This window comes from Asterias amurensis, chromosome 2 (assembly GCF_032118995.1).
Source record: "Asterias amurensis chromosome 2, ASM3211899v1".
In the NCBI taxonomy this organism is placed as follows: domain Eukaryota; kingdom Metazoa; phylum Echinodermata; class Asteroidea; order Forcipulatida; family Asteriidae; genus Asterias; species Asterias amurensis.
The window spans coordinates 16864790-16886108 of record NC_092649.1 but is presented as its reverse complement, the minus strand read 5'-3'; the positions used below and the strand labels follow the sequence as shown (position 1 = coordinate 16886108).

General features: G+C 37.8%; 1 protein-coding gene across 1 annotated transcript in view; it reads left to right on the top strand.

Moving 5' to 3' along the window:
- Positions 1 to 896: 896 nt before the first annotated feature.
- LOC139953379 (E3 ubiquitin-protein ligase PDZRN3-like) overlaps positions 897 to 21319 on the top strand; it is a 207955-nt gene continuing 187532 nt past the window's right edge. Inside the window, exons 1-3 of the mRNA XM_071952891.1 lie at positions 897 to 1758; positions 6306 to 6386; positions 15143 to 15238. Coding sequence (XP_071808992.1) covers positions 1054 to 1758; positions 6306 to 6386; positions 15143 to 15238 — 882 coding nt within the window. The 5' untranslated portion in view covers positions 897 to 1053. The remainder of the gene's footprint in view (positions 1759 to 6305; positions 6387 to 15142; positions 15239 to 21319) is intronic.

Below are 21319 nucleotides of genomic sequence, written 5' to 3'. Positions count from 1 at the left end.
AATTTTTTTAAAATGGATATCAGAAAACCTCAGAGCAAGCCCAAATAAAGGAACTTTCTAACAACGATCAAAAACGCGAGGCAGAGCTTTTCAATCCATTAAAATAAGGAAATCCTTTTAAAAAAACATCAGGAATTTTTGTTAAGAATGGCAATTCTGATGTGCAGAAAAACAAAGTTGCGAACGGAAGAGGAAAAGGGGGTCCCGATGTCACGACTGGGTCACTGCCCTGCTCTGTGCGGCCCATAGCCAGGGAGAGTCGGCACACACAGACCAAAAACTTGTGTCAACAAACAAGATTAAACCACGATTTCTATTTTGAAGAAGAATCAACCCAAACTTTGAGATGTACTCGGCCGGCAGTTCTTTTCGAGAAATTCTAACTCTCTCGAAAAGACCGCTTTTTCAAAGTTTGACAAGTTGTTTATTTTTGAAGCCTCCTTTTTGCCGGGACCCAGGGTGCATAATTAGAGTCGGGGGCGACCGGTAATCATCACATCAAAAGGACCGCTAACTTTGGCAGTATTGACCAATCAGCATCAAAGAAGTTTTTGTGGGTGACAGAGCGTGTGATGCGATATCGTGTTTTTTCCCCACGGCTGATTCATGTTCAATTTGTCTTAAAGTGCCTTCTTGCACTAATCAGATGCAGAGGGAAAAAATGGGCCATTTTGAAAACATTAAAACATTGACATAAAACTGATCGTATTATTTATTTTACAGCATTTGGTCACTTTGATAAAATTTTACAAAGTTTATGAGTAATCGTAGACGTGCTCGTATCGCTTCTACTGTTCATACAACAGCCGTGTAATCACGACCATTGGAACTGTACCGTTGAACAAAAGAAAGCACCGCCCCATTCATATCCAACGTGCACATGCAGTGTGTGTACATCATGTTGGGAGAAGAATCATCGTCCATCATAACACATGTGGTAATGCTATGCCACGAGAATATTATGCTACTCGATTAACGCACGCTAGGATAGTTTCTTTACGCTTTCTTTACTACTCATCTTTTTACTGTAGCAACGGATACTAATTTAAAGTCATGGGTTTCGATCTGGACCGTTTTACGAAGGCGGTGGACGAGGATTTCAAATGTAGTATTTGCCTGGCCGTTCTGGAGAATCCACTTGCTACCCCGTGCGGCCACGTCTTCTGCGGAAATTGCGTCCTGCCCTGGGTTGTTCAACACGGTAGCTGCCCGCTCAAGTGCGATAAGTTCTCCACCAAAGAGTTGAACAACGTTCTACCACTGAGGAACCTCATCCTGAAGTTGGAGATACGCTGTGACAATCACATCCGAGGCTGCCAAGAAGTTGTCAAGATCCAAATGCTCTCCCCACACTTGGAAGATTGTGACTTCGCACCGGTAACTTGTACCAATAAAGGTTGCGAAGTTGTTGTAAACATCAAGGACCAGGTTCAGCACGAGACGAAACAGTGCGAGTACCGGGCGGTTGGACGCTGTGAGCAGGGTTGCAGCCTGGTCCTACAGCACAACGCCGTGGCGGACCATAGCTGCTTGAAAGCCCTTCATACACACACCTCAAACCTGCAGACGAAAATATCAAACCAGGATCACAGTCTTAAGAAAACCACCATGAGGTTTGGGAAGCGTGAGAAATCTCTTCTTGCGCAGATTGCATGTTTGCAAAATGAGAATCACATGCAAGCGCTACGTTTTCAGAAAAAGCTGAACGAGTGCAAAGCAGAATTGGAATATATGTCGGCCCTCGCCGTTTATGATAGGGTAAAGTATATATTCTGTTTTTTGTTAAATTATAATTTTAAGTATTGTATTTGTGATATTGCTCCGGCTTTGTTATTTAACAAGTTTAGTGTAGTGATACAACACAAACAACTTTTTATGTGACATAAAATAGTATCAAGTCACTTTGTTATCTTTATATATATTTTAAAGATGCTATCTCAGATTTTTGGCCGATTTTACCCAAATATTTTGATTTAAAATTCAATAGGTATTTTGATGGGGGTTGAGAAAGTTACAAGCTTTCATTTGAGCCATTGCTCGAAAAAGTCCGCCAATTATTAGTAGCAGTGAAATAAAGTGCTCAAAATTAGTTTTTGTCGGGATCCTGACAATATATCACGTGACCAATTCTTATGTGTTTTATAAGAAACGTTTTAAATTTTTGTCATGGTTCCTGACCATTAAAAGTAAAAAGTTAAACTTTTTTTCGTTAGAGCGGGTGACACTCTTTGAAATACCATTCACTCAAAAAAATCTATTTTTTAATGTTTGGGACCAAAAATCTGACATGGCATCTTTAAATTGTTGATGATTTATGATTCATAGTACGTAAATTTTCAAATAGTGTGCTAATGAATGGTCAGTGAAAAACCCTCATTAAAACCTGGCTGACTGCCGTGATTGTGAAAAATAACTCTTGAAATGGTTCTCGAGTAATTTACTTTTGTAATAACATCAAAGGTAAACATAGTTTCAAAGACCTCCATGATTTTTTAATGATTGCGCAGGTTGGTATTAATTATTAATATTAAAACCATGAAGTGCTCTGTCAAGTGTCTAGTATCAAATTATGTTTACAATCTTGATTAACTTAACATTAATATCTTGTGTATATCAAGCACTTGCTTTGCTTGGGAATAGACCAACAAGATATTAATGACTGGTGTATGAAGCAATTAAAAAACACTGCCACTTTAGTTTGTGGACTGAAGTGGTCCGCTGGTAAGGTAGTATGGTTGATAACTCTTTTCTTGAGTACAGTGCTATTTCATTCAACTTGATTGGTCATGTGTGTGCATACACAGTTTAGGTCATGAAATCAATAATAAAATTGCCTTGTTGTGAAGAAAATCTTTTCAAAACACCAATATAAAAAGGGGAAAATAAATCTACCACTCTGCTACCAGAGTTCCATGATGGAAGTCCCTCCTTTTGTTATTAAAAAGAGTCAATGAAATAAGTAAGATGCTACAACAAAAACTATAAAATATATGAAAATTATATGAAAACATAGTAAATAAGATGTCAACAAGAGAGAATTAAGCTGTCGTAAAAATTTGATAGGCAGTAAACCATAGAAACGGGTTGGAATGTCACAACTTACAAAATACAAGTGGTGGAAGGCTAGAGATGTGCATTGTTTACTCTAGCGACTCATTCTGTCGAATAGCTAACTTAATTCAGTGAAGCTTTTTCCTCAATCATAGCACTCAAAGTGAGTGTTGTTTTTGTTTCTAAATTGGTTAAAATAAACACTTCCAGTGTTGAAATGTTAAGTAGGTGCCCACTGTCCTACCCAACAAAGTCTGCTGATTCAAAATAAATCAATGTTATTGAAGAAAAAAAAGGGCTAGCCTTGCATTCCAGGTTCCATTGAAAATGTCTGCTTCTTTATCAAAATGTGGTTGTTTGAAAAGACAGTCTGGTGGCTGGCCACAATCCCCATGAATCAGTTCTCGATCACCCCCTGGAGGATGAAATGTTCACCATGGGGTGTCTGGTAGTCCACAACAACTTCCCCCAATTTGGGGTCTGGAAGGTTTTGGGAACCCTACTAATATACACTGGTTGGTGGGTATAGACACCCTTGGTTGTTTGTGTCCCCAAAACAGTACATCCATGTGAGGTCCCAAGGACTTCCGCTGTTTTTAGCTTGACCAAACCAAAAAAATCTCGACAACAGAAGAGCTAGGGACGAAACAATTTGGTTTGTCTAGCCTCTCTGACACCAATTGCTATAGTTGAGTGTGGGCTCTGAACTCCTACCCCCCCCCCCCACCCTCTCTCCATCCCAACCAGCAGTTAAACCGCCTCAATCTTTCCACATTGATCTTGTTTATAATGCACAAAAGATACAAACAGAGCAGGACAGGGCAAACACCTTGTGAAGAAAGCCTGTCTGATTGGACAGGAATGTTTTTTTGTCAGGTAAGGTTCTTTTGTGGGACCGCTTCATTGTGGTCTAGCAAACAAGCTTTGTTTACAGTGTCAATCCTGTGATAATATAAAGGCAAACGTTTTAAGATGTACCCCTTTTTTTGGATGGCTCCATTTATTATTTGATCCTATAGGGGTAAACCACAGTTGAGAAAAAAAAAACTTGTTTGAAAAAATAAGCCAACTATTGAAGAGAGCAAATATTTTTGATTGGTCAGCACTGATAAGGTCGGTTTGGAAGGGGTCTGGGTCAGTGGTCCTTGCTCTATGGTCAGAACCATGGTCAGACAATGTTGCAATTATTCAAGTGTGGAATGTGGAAAGATAAAACCCACATAGAAACCAAATACACTGAATATGAGTGTTTGGTTGGCAACAACACTAATCCTTAAAAACATGTTCACTCCAAAAATATTACTCTAAAACAAAATACAATAATCAAAATTCATTATTTTTGTTACAGCGCTTTTCATGATTAACACATAATATTCGAATTAGGCCTATAAAATAATTTCAACCATTGAGGTTTTGCTCCCCCCCCCCCTAAAACAAACGAAAAAGCCTGACTTCTTCATCATCTCTTAACACAAATCAACTGAGCAATGTCACAGTGCTGCTTGTATTTCTGGATTCCATTAGTGGCTTTATATATAGCGCTCAAATCTGTCACTCAGTGGCGCTCAATGGCGCTCCAGCATTCAGTATGTTTTTCCCTGCAAGGTATGCAGAGCTATACTCTCTAAATGCAAAAGAGTGAAAAAGCACTCTTTGAAGAGCCATATGAGGGACAACTCTTTTTCGAGTGGTACTCCACTCTTTTAGATTGAAGTTTGCATCTTTTTGAGTGATTTTTCACTCTGTCCTGCAGTGAAACCGCTCTGAAAGAGTGATATAACCACTTAAAGAGCCATATGAGGGACAACTCGAAATGTAAAGAGTGGTGTTTTTCACTCTTTTACATTTAGAGTGTACATTTTGAAGACTACTGGTCTATTTCTTTACATAGCACAGTGTAATGGTTTACTACAAAATATAGAAATACAAAGAGTTGTTAAAGATGTTGTGTCAGATTTTTGGCCCCAAAACATTAAAAAATAGATTTTCTTTAGTGAATGGTATTTCAGAGAGTATCACCCGCTCTAACGAAAAAAAGTTTAACTTTACTTTTAATGGTCAGGAACCATGACAAAAATTTAAAACGTTTCTTATAAAACACATAAGAATTGGTCACGTGATATATTGTCAGGATCCTGCAGCAAAAACTAATTTTGAGTACTTTATTTCAATGCTACTAATAATTGGCGGACTTTTTCGAGCAATGGCTCAAATGAAAGCTTGTAACTTTCTCGACCCCCATCAAAATACCTTTAATTTTAAATCAAAACTTTTGGGTCAAATCGGCCAAAAATCTGACATAGCATCTTTAAACTTTCTTTTTTATTTTGTTCTTAAATTGTCATCACTGCTGGTCCACAAAGGTCATTCAATTTAATAATTAAAAAAAGGCAAAAGCCTTAAAGATGTTTTTATTCTTGCACACTTCACCCCAGACCAGTATTTCAAACTACATTATTTTAGTACATGCACAGTCATTCCATAAAGTGGCAAGAAGTCATTCTTTATTCCTTGGCTTTGGTGATGTGTGCACAAGCAGTCAAACACATTGCCAGGTCTTTAAATGCCGAAGTACTGAGACCAACAGTTGCCCCGGCACGGCAATTAATTTTGCTTTAAATATTTCGCACACGTATCAAAAGATCCCTGCTGGGCCGGCAAATTTGTTGTCGGTCAGCCGGCAGAAGGCCTGGTGTGGGAATCGAAGCCTTTAATATAAAACCAGCGAGCATGGTGGCTGTGATGGTAGAGTTGGAAAACAAAACCTTTCACTAAAACCAGGAATGTTTGAGTAATGCCACATACTGCATGGAGTCATCTTAAAAAAATCACGATTTTGAAATATTGGCACGTTTCTTTTTAAAAGTTAAGGTTGACATATTTGGGGGTGGGGGTGAATGAATGTATAAATAGTTGGGGGTAAACCACCCACTATAAAAACCTTATGAAGTGGGCTGGGAACCGGGAAGCAGTCTTTGATTATAGATTGAAGACAAATGGTATTCTGAACACTGTGGTGACTGGTATTTTAGGCCATAAAAAAAAGCTTATTTTGCACACAATAGAGTAGCATATTATAATTATATTTTGTCGTTAAGTTTTCTGACAAATTTGGTTTTGAAGTAAAACAAAAAAATCAACATTGTCATATTAACAATTGAGTGTGAATATTTTATGCTTTGAATATAATAACAGCACTATGTATAAAGATGATTCTAAAGCAACGTCTCTCTTTTCCCTTTCCTTCTCTACAGCCATGCGAGGAACTGTCACTCACCTTACAACTCTGTCGTGAAAATAACAGCCTAGGATTGAATATCATTGGTGGCAATCGGGTAGGTAGTAGTGTGTTAGTGATTGATGGTATTAAAGTCCGTGGCAGTAGTGCGAGTGCCTAAAGTCACACAAGAGTCTGCTTGTAAAATGCTGGCCACTTTGTATCATATGATAATGCTTGTAACATTGCTATACGTGGAATTTGGGAAGAATTCCTAATTTTGACTTTTGCATTTTTCATCGTTCTGTTCTAAATGTTTTAATTCTGAGGCAATGAAGGTGATTGTCTCCATGCCCCCTGGTCATTGCATTATTGCCCTTAAAATGCGCACGACAGTAGAATTTCCTCATTGGGTGCTCTTTACTAAAGAGAAAATGCCCTGGTGCCCTTGCCCTTTCAAAAACGAAACATAGGCCTGTGAGGACCTAGAAGATTGCCTCCATGCCCCTGGTCATTGCCTTATTTGCCTTGAAATGCTTCAGTAGAATTGTACAATTTCTTCATAAAGTGCCCTTTACCATGGAGAAAATGCCTTGGTGCCTTGCCCTTTCAAAAATGAAACATCCTATATTAGCCTGTGCGGACCTGGTAGAAGTAGGGTGTCAAATTTTCAAAATTATTGAAAGAAAATGGCTTCCAATTTGTTAGGATCAAAAACGTTCACATGGAAGTTTAAAGGCAAGGCGAGTGCCCAAATGTGCAGCCTGAAATCAACCCGTCACACACACCCTTGTTTTAAAACAGTGGCGCCATGAGATTCCTTGAGAAGGTGGGGGAAATCTCATTAATTATTGTTTGTATCTCTTGTTCAATACTGTAGAGTGTAAAATTTCTAGCCTCAACTTGAAATTATGACTTCATTATAGCTAGGTGGTCCAGTTCTTAATTCTTTAGCAAGGTACTGTTGTAGTCTTTGCCCGAAATAAACCAGCACAAAGGGGGGGGGGGGATTGCAACCCTACAATGCAGGCTACAGTGCACAGCATCAGCATGTTGTCCTTTTCTCTGTTTCTGGACTGATCCCCGACACATTCATACATTAGGCAGGATTAGTGTGGACATTGTGCACAGTGTACATGCCCTTGAGAACCTTGTAGTAAAGTAAACATACCATAAATTAATACTTGTTGTGGGTAACCCTCTATGCTATTACCAGACCATGGTATGACCTGTACTGTACATTGTGGCAAAATGGTCATTCTTTGTATACTCTTCGCAGACAAAGAAGCATAGGAACACCATCTCAGGAATTTGATTTCTGTCTGTAGATTAAGAATTCAAGACTTTGCTAGAGTTTATACCAAACAGAGATTGTGTTTTGGAAAAAAACAACGGCAATAGTGACAGCAATAATAACAATTGCCTCAGTTCATTGCATCCCAATTCTTAAAAAAGAATACTCATTAATAGACCAATTTCTTCAGAATAATTGTGAATGTGATTTTAATAAGTGAATACAAATTTGCCTTACATCAACCGTAGCTTCTTCTTGTTGAATTTACTTAAATTCTTTAAAAAAGAGGCTCCACAAAATCCTCCTAATTAACTGAAATAACCCAGAGTATCTTTTCATAAACAGCCATGGTGTGCATAAAGCAGAGCATGTAGACCTACACATAAGTAGGACACAAACCACAACTCTTATCCAATAACATAAATTTAGAATTAATTGCAATGCATGGTGCCCCTTTTATAAAATGTCACCACCATGTCTGTCAAACAGTTAAGGCCCTACACTTCCCCCTTGCCCCATGGAGGAATACTTGCCCAACCAAGAATGAAGTATCAAACCTGCATCACGTACATGTTTCATTTAAAGACACTGGACACTATTGGTAATTGTCAAAGACCAGTCTTCTCACTTAGTGTATCTCAACATATGCATAAAATAACAAGCCTGTGAAAATTTGAGCTCAATTGGTCGTTGGAGTTGCGAAATAACTATGAAAGAAGAAAAAACACCCTTGTCACACGAAGTTGTGTGCTTTCAGATGCTTGATTTCAAGACCTCAAATTCTAAACTTGAAGTCTCGAAATCAAATTCGTGGAAAATTACTTCTTTCTCAAAAACTACCTCACTTCAGAGGGAGCCATTTCTCACAATGTTTTTTACTATTAACCTCTCCCCATTACTTGTTACCAAGTAAGGGTTTATGCTGATAATTATTTTGAGTAAATTACCAATAGTGTCCACTGCCTTTAAATAATGTAGGCCTAAGCTTAAAATCCATCTTTTTAATTTCAGAAGGGCATAGAGACTCTGTTGTACCTCCACATGCGCTATACAAGAACTGCTTATTATTATTACACAGTAATGTTCCACAATGTAGAGTAGTTGGGCCTACAGCAGAGTTTCTCTGGACAAAGCCTCCTTCTCCCCAAAGTGCACTGTCAACCCTTCCCCTACTTAAAAAAAAACCTTGTAAACACGGGTCGTTCATTCCTCAAGTAACAATACCATGGTACCCTACAAGATGTGTAGATGTTTTGCTGTTGAGGTGTTGATGGGCATTAACGAGGGATTCCAACCTCTTGAATTTTGAACAGATCCTGGAAGGAAAAGATCACTTATCCCTCCCTTAAAGATTGACCAAGTTATCACAATGTAGTATGATTAACTCTATTTAAGACAACTTCTTTTTAATCCTGCCCCTCAAAAGTCCCTAATTCCCAACGCCCCACCCCCTACTAGAGGACCCTGATCCATGCCCCGAAGGTGTAGCTGAATTCAAGATGGCAGCCATTGTTGTATTTAACACACTGAGAACCCACTAGAGTACATAGCGTAACAATACCTTCTTTTGGCTTTGAAACTTGCTCTTTTGTCTTTTCCTGCCCACAAAAAACAGCTGGTTCAATATTCTGTTAAAAAAATCTCGGCCAAGAATCCTTGAGACGCTTTTATTGTGTGTTGAGTTTTTTTCTTTTTAGTCGGTGACTTAACTCTCTTGACTCGTGTTTACGCTGGTTTTGTTTAGACAGCAGTTGTTAATCTCTTTTCTCATGGATTAGAGACGCCTATGTACATATTGTGCTTGATGTGTCACCACTGGCCAAAACATTTAATTTATTAAACTCATGGGAGGTTTCTGACTAATATTGATGTACGCCAATGTATGTGTTCATCAACAATTATTTTGCAAAATCATTTAGGTAGAATTTTAAAACGGTCAAGTATCTTGTATTAGTTTTGTACCATGTAGCGTAGTGTTGGAAAAATTCCCTGTTGTAGACAATGTATTTATGATCAGTACTATTCAATAATGATTTATATAGTAGTTTGGTTTATGCTTCAAAAGGAAATCATTAAATATAATTTTAACAGGGGAAAGGGTGTTTTTAAAACTGTTTTTTCTTAACTCAAGAAAAGACAACAACAAAAGTTGAAAACAACATTGAGATTAATGTCCCAGTGGGTCGAAGAAGATTAAACTTATCAAACTTTTCCTGATTTGTTGAGAGTTTGAATGATAATGAACAACCAATTCTCAGCATTAAATATACAAAAAATAATAATAATAATAATTAAAATTTATATTTCGCCCCTTACATACAAAATGATCAGAGGCGCAGAACACTTGTTAAAAAAACACAGAGTGGAAGAAAAAGACAAAGAAAAAAGACTGGTCACCAGGCCAGTGCCCAAACAATATTTACAAACATCTATTACGTCAAAGATAATCAAATAAGAAATCTTGTTTTTGCCAAGAATGAATACCATTTTGGTTTGAATTCCACCCAGGAGGTTGCTGTGTTTTTCCTGCAGACAGGACTTATAAAGCTCATAATATCGCATAAATACAAAAGAATGTAAATGCTTTGTTGCCTTTGATTTTTAATAGCAGGCCCGATACTTCACAGAGGCATTGAGGGCGGTTGCCTCATAGGGTGCCCTGTACCAAGGAGAAAATGCCTGGTTGCCCTACACAAGCCTGTAACAGTTATCCTGCCTTTTAACCAAATTAAAAAATAAAATCACCCTCAAGTAAAGTTTATTTTGCCTTCACTGTACTAACACTCACCCAGCAGAGTGTGGTGTTTGTTTGGGACAGGGGAGGGGTGCTGTCGGTGAGAAAATTGAAAAGGAACTGCTTGATGAAATCTTGACATAGAGTAACTGAAGATGTTGACAAAACTGACCTAAATAAACCCTCTAAGTTGCGACATTATTTCAGCTCATTTAGGTCCACCCTTTGTACTAGGGCTACACTTCCAACGATGGCGAGTTCATTGACTGTGGATACTGATAAACCTCTGTACATCATTGACGTACAGAGCCATTCCACCCCCCCCACACTTTGTCTTCAACACACAAACAGGAAAGGTGTAAACAACTCTGGAAGCCCCACCAAAGTGGAGGAAGTCTGTTTTCATCTTCTACTATGCTTAAGACTGAATAAGACTTATTTCAATTAGCTTAAGAAAGACTACAATTTATTTCAATTAGGATCTTTGTAGTTGTGTGCAGAATGGTTCGTTTTAAAGTGAGAGGCCTTCAGTAAATAAAAGTAGGGTTTACAGTTTGAAAACTACACTCCTTTAAGATGTTGTAAAGTTTTGAAAACTACACTCCTTTAAGATGTTGTAAAGTTAAGGGTAGTTTCAGGTTAGGGCCTACTGCCTATAATAAGTTGGGTAATAATTACCCCAGATATCCAAATTCTGGTGGTATAATGATTTCAGTGACTTTATTACAGAATTGGAATTTCTTGTGAAAGTAGCAACTATTAACATTATCAGGACACAAACAATCTTGTGGAAATTCCTGATGTCAGTGAATTAATGTAAATCATTGTGAGATTGGTATTCCTATAGGCCTACAATATTTTTTACATTCTAATATAGTCCGGTAGTTTGGCCTAAGGGTCATGATAGGAATGTGAATGAACCAATACAAAGTCATTGTTATCATTTTGAAGGAATCCAATGTTATTTCTGTTATGTTAAGCTGCACTCTGCAGGCAAGATATATTTTTCAAATAATTTTCTAAACTATTTTTGTTTTTATAAAAAAACCTGTTCTAAAATGAAATCAAAGCTCATTTCAGACAGGGGGTTTTCTGTATCAGTGTTCCTTTTTACTGACAACAGTTTATTGTCATCTGGAGGAAAATATACTATTCTGAAATTTTTAGTACTGTTATGTGTGGTTTCAAAACACCTGAAATTTGTAGTAAATCTGGTTTAAAAAAAAACTAGTGAAACAACAATATGAAGATTATCACAGATGCCCATATTGTCTCAAGTGCCTTTGATAGTTGACAAATGTACTGAATAAGGACTCCTCCTTTAAGATTTTGAAAGATTTGACAAATGAATGTGGAAGACTAGTGACCTTATGCCAAGTGAGGCGACACAGATCCAGTTATTGTGACTCTCTGGGTTAATTCAAGGTAAAATCACAACACCCAGGATATTGACTGGGGTCAACAATCTAGGTGATTCATTGGCTATCTATGTGTACATTTACTACACAAACTCCTCTGTCACAAGCTTGTTACAGGTAAATTACATTAAAGGGCCTTGGTACGTTTTGTAGGACACAAAACACAATGTCCACAGATGAACATTAAACTAGCACAGTTTAAAAATAATGATGGTAGAAAGCGTCCCTTAAAATATTACTTGCTGAGCTGCTGTAGTTTCAGAGAAATGAGTATTTAAACAAATCACAAAAATAAATCTTCAAAAGATATATTGCAACTATTGGATACAAAATAATGTGGTCTGCTTGCACTCATGAAGCAGTCAATGGTTTGAGATACGTCTGTGTGCACTCTTGGCTTTAGCTGTGTGATTTTACACTAATAAAATGGCGCAGAGATTCTTGTAGTGACGAGCTGCCTGACAAAGCTGCAAGGGCCTTTTGCTATCCGGTGCATCCATGGGTATTTGTTCCTTATGTATTACTCTAAATGATCATCATTCAGTTGTTCAGTAACATTTATTTCAATGCTGTTACATCAGGCCTGATACCTCAAAGAGGCAACCAAGGCGACTGCTTCCATGCCCCTTAGTCATTGCCTTGGTGCCCTTGAAGTGCTCCAGTAGAAATTTACAATGTCCTTAACCAACGAGAAAATGCCTTGGTGCCTTTGCCCTTTTCAAAAATGAAGCATACCTGGATCATATGATGCACAATTTTAAAAAAATGCATTGCACACATTAAGTGACCCAATGTACACTAACTTGATCAAGATTGATCCACTTTTTGTATTGTAAGTGCAAATAATTTCACATAAAAGCAAATAAATCAAACGTTTTTTGACTCTTCGCATCTTGAGATCTGACAACCCAAATATGGACTAGATCCAGCAGACAGAAAACATGTTTACACGGACAATTGGATTGTGACAATCAACGGTAGTGTTTGCCCACACTGTGTAAAATATATTATGGGTTCTTGCATTGCTGCAACACATGTATGTCATAACGCTGGCTGTGGCGTTTTTGAGTGTTGTTTATGCACATTTTGGAATGTTCAACGTCAGACTCGTAGATATATCATCATTTATGATCTTGGTGAACTTGACTAATCTGCAGTGAAATGATTCAGTGCTCTTATCGGTAAGCGTGCAACAATTGGAGTACATTGCCATCTGCTCTATTATTTTTGTGGAATATGACTGTTAAACATTTGTTGAATTGAAGAGAATGAATTGAAGAAAAATAAAGTAATCCACACAATAATCGTTGACATGTCATCACAAAATAAAAACATAGGTAGTTGAAGAGAAAAAAGAAAAGGAAGTTAAAGCCATTGGACACTTTCGGTAAACAGTATTGTCCAAGGCCCACACTTCGTGTATCACAACTTCTATATAAAATAACAAACCTGTGAAAATTTAGGCTCAATCGGTCACCAGAGTCTGGAGAAAATAACGGGAAAACCCTCCCTTGTTTCCGCACGTTTCCTCGTGTCATGACACGTGTTCAAAACAAATTCGTAATTCTCGCTATCGAGAATTGATATTGTTTTAATGTTTTCTCAAAAAGTAAAGCATTTCATGGAATAATATTTCAAAAGAAGTCTTTCACCATTACCTTCTGTAAACCCTGTAAGTTATTTGTAAATCTGTGAACTTGTGTAAATCTGTGAAAGTGTATAATGGCTCTTTTTTTTTATTTTTCTGTACCGAAAGTGTATAATGGCTTTAAATGGAAGGATTACTGCGTTCGATGTTGATAAAACGCAGAGGAGTTTACTCTGCGATACAAATTTTAGACCAATGTGCATGAAGTTCCCATATTCTCCTCACAACATCAGAACCTTGCAGTTGCACTATTCATCTGTATGCGAGGTACTTGAAGCTGTCGGTTACATGAAACGCTTGACGTAAATAGTCTCGGTCCATTATAAGACACTCCTCTCCGCAGGCCCAGATGCTATTACCATATTGGGTGCATGACGATTGGCCCAAAACCCAGATGACTAGCAATATTATCCACATCATACAGAGGGCAATGATGTACAATACAATAATAAAAACCCTATGCGTGGTGTGTTATTAATTTATTTAAATGGCTCTATTTGAAACCCACACAATGCCAGATGTCGCACAAAGTCGGGACACAGCTATTAGGAATGCTACCAACTTGTTGTTGAAGATGTTGAGTTAATAAATGTTTTTGTGCGCTTGTGACTCCTTAATTTAAAGGGAGGGTGTAGCCTTGGTTTTTTTGAAGCGTTCTATTGTTTTAATCCTTTATAAATATGAATAATATATACAACAAAACTAACTTGTGAAAAGTTCTATTCGAAATTCAGTAATGTCTTTGAGAAATTGCAACAAATCTGGAGCAGTTATTACCACGCAGGAAGAATACTCTATTAAAGCCATTATACACTTTCGGTAAACGGTATTGTCCAAGTCCCACACTTCGTGTATCACAACTTATATATAAAATAACAATCCTGTGGAAATTTAGGCTCAATCGGACATCGGAGTCGGGAGAAAATAACGGGAAAACCCACTCCTGTTTTCGCGTGTTTCGCCGTGTCATGATATGTGTTTATAACAAATCCGTAATTCTCGTTAACAAGAATTTATATTGTTTTACCGTTTTCTCAAAAAGTAAAGCATTTCATGGACTAATATTTCAAGAGAAGTCTTTCACCATTACCTTCTGTAAACCCTGTAAATTATTTGTAAATCTGTGAACTTTTTTTTTTTTTCCTGTACCGAAAGGGTCCAATGGCTTTAAGTGGAATACACAATTTGAGAAAAGTTTTATGCAGAACTCAAATATTTAAAAAAAATTTCTGTATGAAACACTTCCCGAATATCGCTCCACTTACTCTCAATCCAAGTTTTGATTTAGTTAAATCAAAATATACCCTTTGTGCACATGTGTCAGCGATGAGATTGTTCAGACTTTTGGCTGAATTGAGACTTTTTATGTCGACCTGGTGAAGAAAATCAGACAATATTTTTTCCACAAATAAAGAAATCCTGCTCATTGGTCTACTTCTCAAGAGCTTTGGATACTGTTTCCAAAAGCTTCTTCGAATCTATAACCTCAGGGGTTACCAAAGGATAGAAATGGCATCACCTTTTAATTTGTATCCAAGTTTCAGACTTTTTCGTTAGTAACGAATCTCACCCCTGCCTGTGATTAAATCTTTTTTACTGCTGTTTTCCACCAAACCTTGTGCACAGAATATGAAGAAGTTTTAATTGAAAGCTAAAGATATGTAATAAAAACTCTTCACTTCTCATCTCTAGCTCCAAGCCTCTTATTCACCCTTTTCTTGGGGTTGAGGGTGAAGAAGATAAAATACACTCATACATTAATTTATATTTTTTGTTTCAGGTTGAGGGATTGTCTGAGGGCATTATAGTATCAAGGATCATCGAGGACGGACCAGCGGACAAGTCTCAGCTGAGGTTACACGACCGCGTCATTAAGGTAAGAAATAAGACACTGACAAAATCGGCCCATTCAGTGCTTTACAATTTTCATTTATTTTTGTTTTATTTCGTCTTAACTGTCTTGAGTTGAAGGTTTTCAGTTTTGCATCTTACTGTTTTCTAATTGGCAGGGGTATGTGTAGTGAAAGGAACAATCTAAAACAAAATATGGACAAAATGGTAATTACCAGAAAAAAAGGTTACCAGCCGATCTACTGTGTCAGGTGTACAATTTTTGACTGGTATTCTGCTCATTTCTGCTATGCAAGAAATTTTTGAGCAATTTTATTTCTGCTTATGCAGCTCTATGAAATTGGGCCATGGTCTTATTGTCGGGGGGGGGGGGGGGGGTAGGAATGTACCCTTAATCCTTGTTCGAAAATATCCCGTTCCAAGCAGTCACCCAATGTGTAAAAACAAACAAAGGGATCAAATTATGCATGCATCTGTATCGCAGCCCAAACAAAAGAGAGTAAGTTTACGCTATCAAGTTCATATCACTCACTCTGCATTTAGCGCTGATTAAAAGCTCCCTATTCATACAGCGGTGTAGAACAATAAATGACCCAATATAACTATAGACTGCGGCCTCAATGGGCCCTGGCCCTTAATGCAAGATCATGTTGAGGGGGAAACCCAGGAAAGTGCAGGGGTGGTGACATACGAGTCCTCACAGTGATCCATGTGCTAATTGAAGGTTTGCTTGACAGAGACCCATGGCTTAGAGGCACGGACACTATTGGTAGTAACTCAAAATTTAAATGTTAGCGTAAATACTTACTTGAGCAATGGAGAGCTGTTGATAGTATAAAACATTGTGAGAAACAGCTCCCTCTGAAGTAACATAGTTTTTGAGAAAGAGGTAATTTCTCACTCAAATATTAAAACACTTCAGGCCTGAAGACATTTATAGGCATCTGAAAGCACACAAAATTCTTGCAACTTCGTGGACCAACTGAGTCCAACTGTTCACAGATTTGTTATTTTATGCATACAAAAAAAATGTTGGGATACACCAAGTGAGAAGACTGGTTTTTGATGATTTTAACCAAAGGGTGTCCAGTGCCTTTAATGCCCACATAATTTGCAGAGAGTACTTGACAAGATTCAACAGGAAGTTGTTTGCAAACGGGGCCATTTGGGCCAATTGACTTGAATTTGGATCTGTCATGATGGACTGGCCCCAATAAAATTAATGGGATTATATGTCGATTGACTGTTCAAAAGAGTCAAGGCAGAATTATTTAGTGGTATTTGTACTGGTCTTTTTTTCATAAATTGCCATTATGCTTCAGTATTGAAAGGGCAAGGGCACCCAAGTCATTTTCTCCTTGGTAATAAAGGGCACCCCATTTATGAGGAAATTGTTCATTTCTACTGGAGCCATTTCAAGGGCATTGAGGCAATGACCAGGGGGCATGGAGGCAATTGCCTTTGTTGCATTCTTGAAGCATCAGGCCTGCCGTCGATTTCACAAAACTCTTCCTAACTTAAGACTTATCTTTGGACTTATGACGAGTCCCAACCCTGCACTGTAGAATGCAGACCTTAAGATTAATCCCTAAGTTAGGATGAGTTACTCATCCTAACTCAAGATAAGACGAAATCGACCCCAGGGTTTTTATGGAAAAATGTTGAGATACTTCCTGGCTCGTTTGTAAAATTATTCTGTACAAACAAGTATCTAGGCAAAAATGTACTTTCTTACACTCTCTTACAAAGTGTCTTTTTCTCTTTATCATTGAAAACATTGTAAGATCTTCTGCCCACCCATGTTTGGATAAAAATATTAATAACAAGGTATTTTAATGTCTATAGCCCACATATCTACCAACAAGATACTCAATGTGCTTTAGTATTTAAATACATTTTTTTCAAAAAAAGAAAGGTTATTGAAGTTATTAATGCTGAGACGTAATTGTGTAGCACCTTCTAAGGGTTTACAAGATGTTGTTGTGTATTATTTATTATTCAGTGCCTGTATGCTAATATGCCCTAACAATTAACACCAAGGCAGACGAGATCCCTAAAGCTGTATTCACATCACACTCTGGAAACCATCGCTTTCCCAAAGACTGCTTTCTCAAAGACTGGAATAACCTTACCCCTTGGGTCAACCTCCTGTTTCTTTGTCCACTCCTTGAAATTGTAGACTCTGCAAACCAGTAATCCCTTCCATGCTTTAAAAAATGCCCAACATCATTATGAATATATGTATGCTGTGTTGGCAGTACTGTGTGCTTTGGCATTACCCTTAGGTTAAGAAGGGGGTATCCGGAGTGTTGTTTTTTTCCCTGCACTCAAATTATTTCAAGAAAATTATGTTTAAGAATTTCTCTTTTTACTATACTAACTCACGAGATTTGGTGATGAAAATGTATTTATAATTAGTTTTTTATTAATGTATGTTATTTATATTTTAGCTTATTATTAGACTATTTTTTTTTTTTTTTTTTTTTTATTTGGGGGGGGGGGAACTTTGAGTTTAGCGGCAGCCCTAAATTATTGGGTCATTGAGCTGTAATTATTACCGAGACAACTGATTTGCCAAGCAACACTTGGTAGAGAGCAGTCATAAAACAGTTGCTATCACATGGCATTCAGGTTTGGTAACCAGTTTTACTCTACGTAAACAATCCTTACTTGTGCTTAGCAAATCAGAGAGTTTTAGTCCCCCCTTTTGTTAGGTGTGTGTTTACAGCATAGATTCAGTTGAACAAAAAATTGCATGTCATTGTCATTTCATCTTCGGCCTTGAATCCATGCTGTCACAGAGTGCCACTTCCATTTCAGACACTTTTCTTGGAAAAGTTCTTTGACAGCGATACTGTTTCAGTCACTTCCAAAAAGTGTGAAAGAGAAGTCCAGTTTGTGTGTAATTGGATTGGTTTAGAAAGAAGGGTAAAGACCATTGCTTGTATAAACAAGCCCGGTTAGTAAGTGTAATGGAAGCTTTTTATTTAAACCATGGATAAGGAAACAAATAGTTCTTATTGGTAAATAATGGCTGTGTTTGTGAGAGAGGGAGCGAGGTTAAAAAACCAGCATTATTTATTGTCCGGGTTGTTATGCTGCGGGAATTGTGCTCCACCGAAGAAAACAACTTAAGTCACTTTCTGTTAGCTCAGTAATTTCATCCCACAGTGGGCAGGGTCGCCGTCCAGGACCCAGTATTTTTCAGAGGGGGGTTACGTAGGTGATGTACCCCTTTGGCAAAATTCCCCCTGTACAAACATTACCCAGAGGGTGTCCCGAGTATTTTTCTTTAACACATTGGGGTCTTTTTTTATGGAGTGTGTGTGTGTGTGTGTGGAGATCACAGAGCAGCGGGGTGAGAGAGGAGTTGGGCAGTTAAGCCTCTTGCGGCACCTTGAGAGGATTGTGAGAGCTTTCCTTGCCATGCCAGCGCTCTGTCACCTCCATGTCAAGTGCTTGTTCCCCCTGTCTTTGAAGTCAGCTGTACCTGCCGACAGCAAACTACATTTGTTTATATTGGACAGTTGGTAAATTGAGGCTGATTGGTGTCGAGATCCAGAGATCCCCACCTTCTCTCTTCTCTCTTTTCAGTCTGATACTTGTTTTGTAGTTTGTGTTTGGGTGGCAGTTGTTGATAAATGCTCTCATCACTTAACTGGTGAAAATGGTGGAACATGTTGTGCCCTTATTTTTCAAAGCTCAAACCGGGATCGTTAAATAATGCTTTATTCTGGACTGTGTGAGAATTTTGTTCAATTTGTGTCACATGTGTCGGCCCATCTGTCGGGTTCACCATGGGTTTACTGACTTCGAGCAAAATTGTGCCAGCGAGGATACTTTATAATCAATTGGCTTTTTTAGTTGAAGAAGAGCTTCAATCTGAAGTAGACAATTCTTAGATACTGGCTTTTTTTCCGAGAATGTCTTTCATAGATTTTGGTTAGTCAAAACCCTGTGAGTAATTTGCTTCTCCACAGACTACTTAGGAGCATGCCTTACATGCTTAGAAACCTCTTCTGTTGTTACAGCATGTTCTCTAATCTCTTATGATTTCCTCTTGTGTTTCTGTATCTGAGTGAAATCAGTTACTATTAACACCCTTCCAGTTGAACGGAATCCCAAGAAAAAAAAGGTTACTCCACAGTGTACATGTGCGTCATTTCATTGGATGGGAATTAGTCATCAGTCGTTAGGGAGCCATTCAGGGTGTTCATTTTGGCATGCCCCTCGCCTGAAGCGTTTGAATACCTGGCCAGGAATTGAACCTGAAGTCTTACAATGGGGCTGGAGTGTTCTCTGTACAGGTAGCTTAGTGCAATAATTAACGCACAATAGTGCTTCCTGTTTAATGGTAGTGTACAATGAGATGGCTTACAAGTCTAGAGGCCAGTCATCACACCCAGGCGAAATAACGTGTACATTACACGCCCCATTCTGTTGTGGCTCTTGTTATTATTTCATTTCTCAAAACCTTTTCAAGTTTAGGGTCAAGGGAGTAATTTATTTTTGTTAATAGAAATACACGCTGAGCTCTATTTGTAGGCTACTCATGCTATCAATAATTTGAAGTTATTTTGATTCGATGTAAAAATTAAAAAGTGTTGTTTTTTCCCCATCAGTGTCATTCCTTATTGGTATAAGACATGCTTGATCTTCTTATTTTTCACAGATTCTCCGGAGTTTGGAATGCTCTTCCAAATAAGTCGGGGGCCCACATGTGTTTTCCCACTGATTACTGCACCCTCAATGCACTTTAACTCAGGAAGTACATTTCCACTTCAGTTTTTCTTGTACTATATTTTGAAAAGTCTTCTACACCTGTGAAAATACTTCTTTAAGAAACATACCCCATACATTAGTACATCACTGTGGGGCTGTAATATCCAGATGTTATATGAAAACAAGCCATAATAAGTATATCACGGTGATATTTCACACGTAGGGCTTTTTTCGCTCGCCGTGTTTGTTTTGCTGGCGGAACACACCAAAAGTTCTCTGCTAATCCTACTTGAATGGGGAGAGAAAATCCCTCACACTTGACCAGGCTTGAAAAGTCACTGAAAAGAAAAGAAAAAAAAAAAGTATTTTGTGGAAGTGCAACGGTGGCTTGAACGGGGGAACTCTTATTTCGTTCTTTTTCTGTAGCTGCTTGATGAAAAATTGTAAACCCTATTTAGTTGAACATGTTAGTGCTTGAGGGGCTGATGAAATGTATCAGTTTTTCAGAGGGTTACATTAGAATCTGATTATTGGGTTCTGAGATGTGGCGAGGTGACAAGGTTTTATTACCCAACAAGATTTTTGTTGTTGAATTAAGTGTGGTTGTAACTGCGAGTGCTTATAAGTACAATGCATTGAGTTTGCTTCGATTCAACAACTGGAAAAATACTCCAAAAGAGTGTCTGGGTCATGGTTTTTTTTTTTTTTTAAGATGGAGTAATGCTTGTGTAAATAGATTGATGAATTATTTGATTGCTTTTGTGAATTTGATATTTTGTTTATAAACAGTAATTTCAAAGACGTCTTTTTTTCACAGATATTTTCCTTTAAAGGCAGTGGACACTATTGGTAATTACTCAAAATAATTATCATCATAAAACCTTAATTGGTGACGAGTAATGGAGAGAGGTTGATGGTATAAAACATTGTGAGAAACGGCTCCCTCTGAAGTGACATAGTTTGCGAGAAAGAAGTAATTTTCCACGAATTTGATTTCAAGACCTCAAGTTTAGAACTTGAGGTCTCGAAATCAAGCATCTGAACGCACACGACTTCATGTGACTAGGGTGTTTTTTTGTTTCATTATTGTCTCGCATCTTCGACAACCGATTGAGCTCAAATTTTCACAGGTTTGTTATTTTAGGCATATGTTGAGATACACCAAGTGTGAAGGCTAGTCTTTGACAATTACCAATAGTGTCCAGTGTCTTTAATGATGAACTAATTTTACTTCACTTTTTTATTATTCACTAATCTTACTGTATTAAGAACGCTGCTATGTCTTAGAAATCTTGTGGGTTTGTTGGAAACATTCTTTCGGAACAAATTAAAAACCCAGATTTCTTTAGGTTTGACCTTAGTGCACTGACTGCTTCTTATGTTT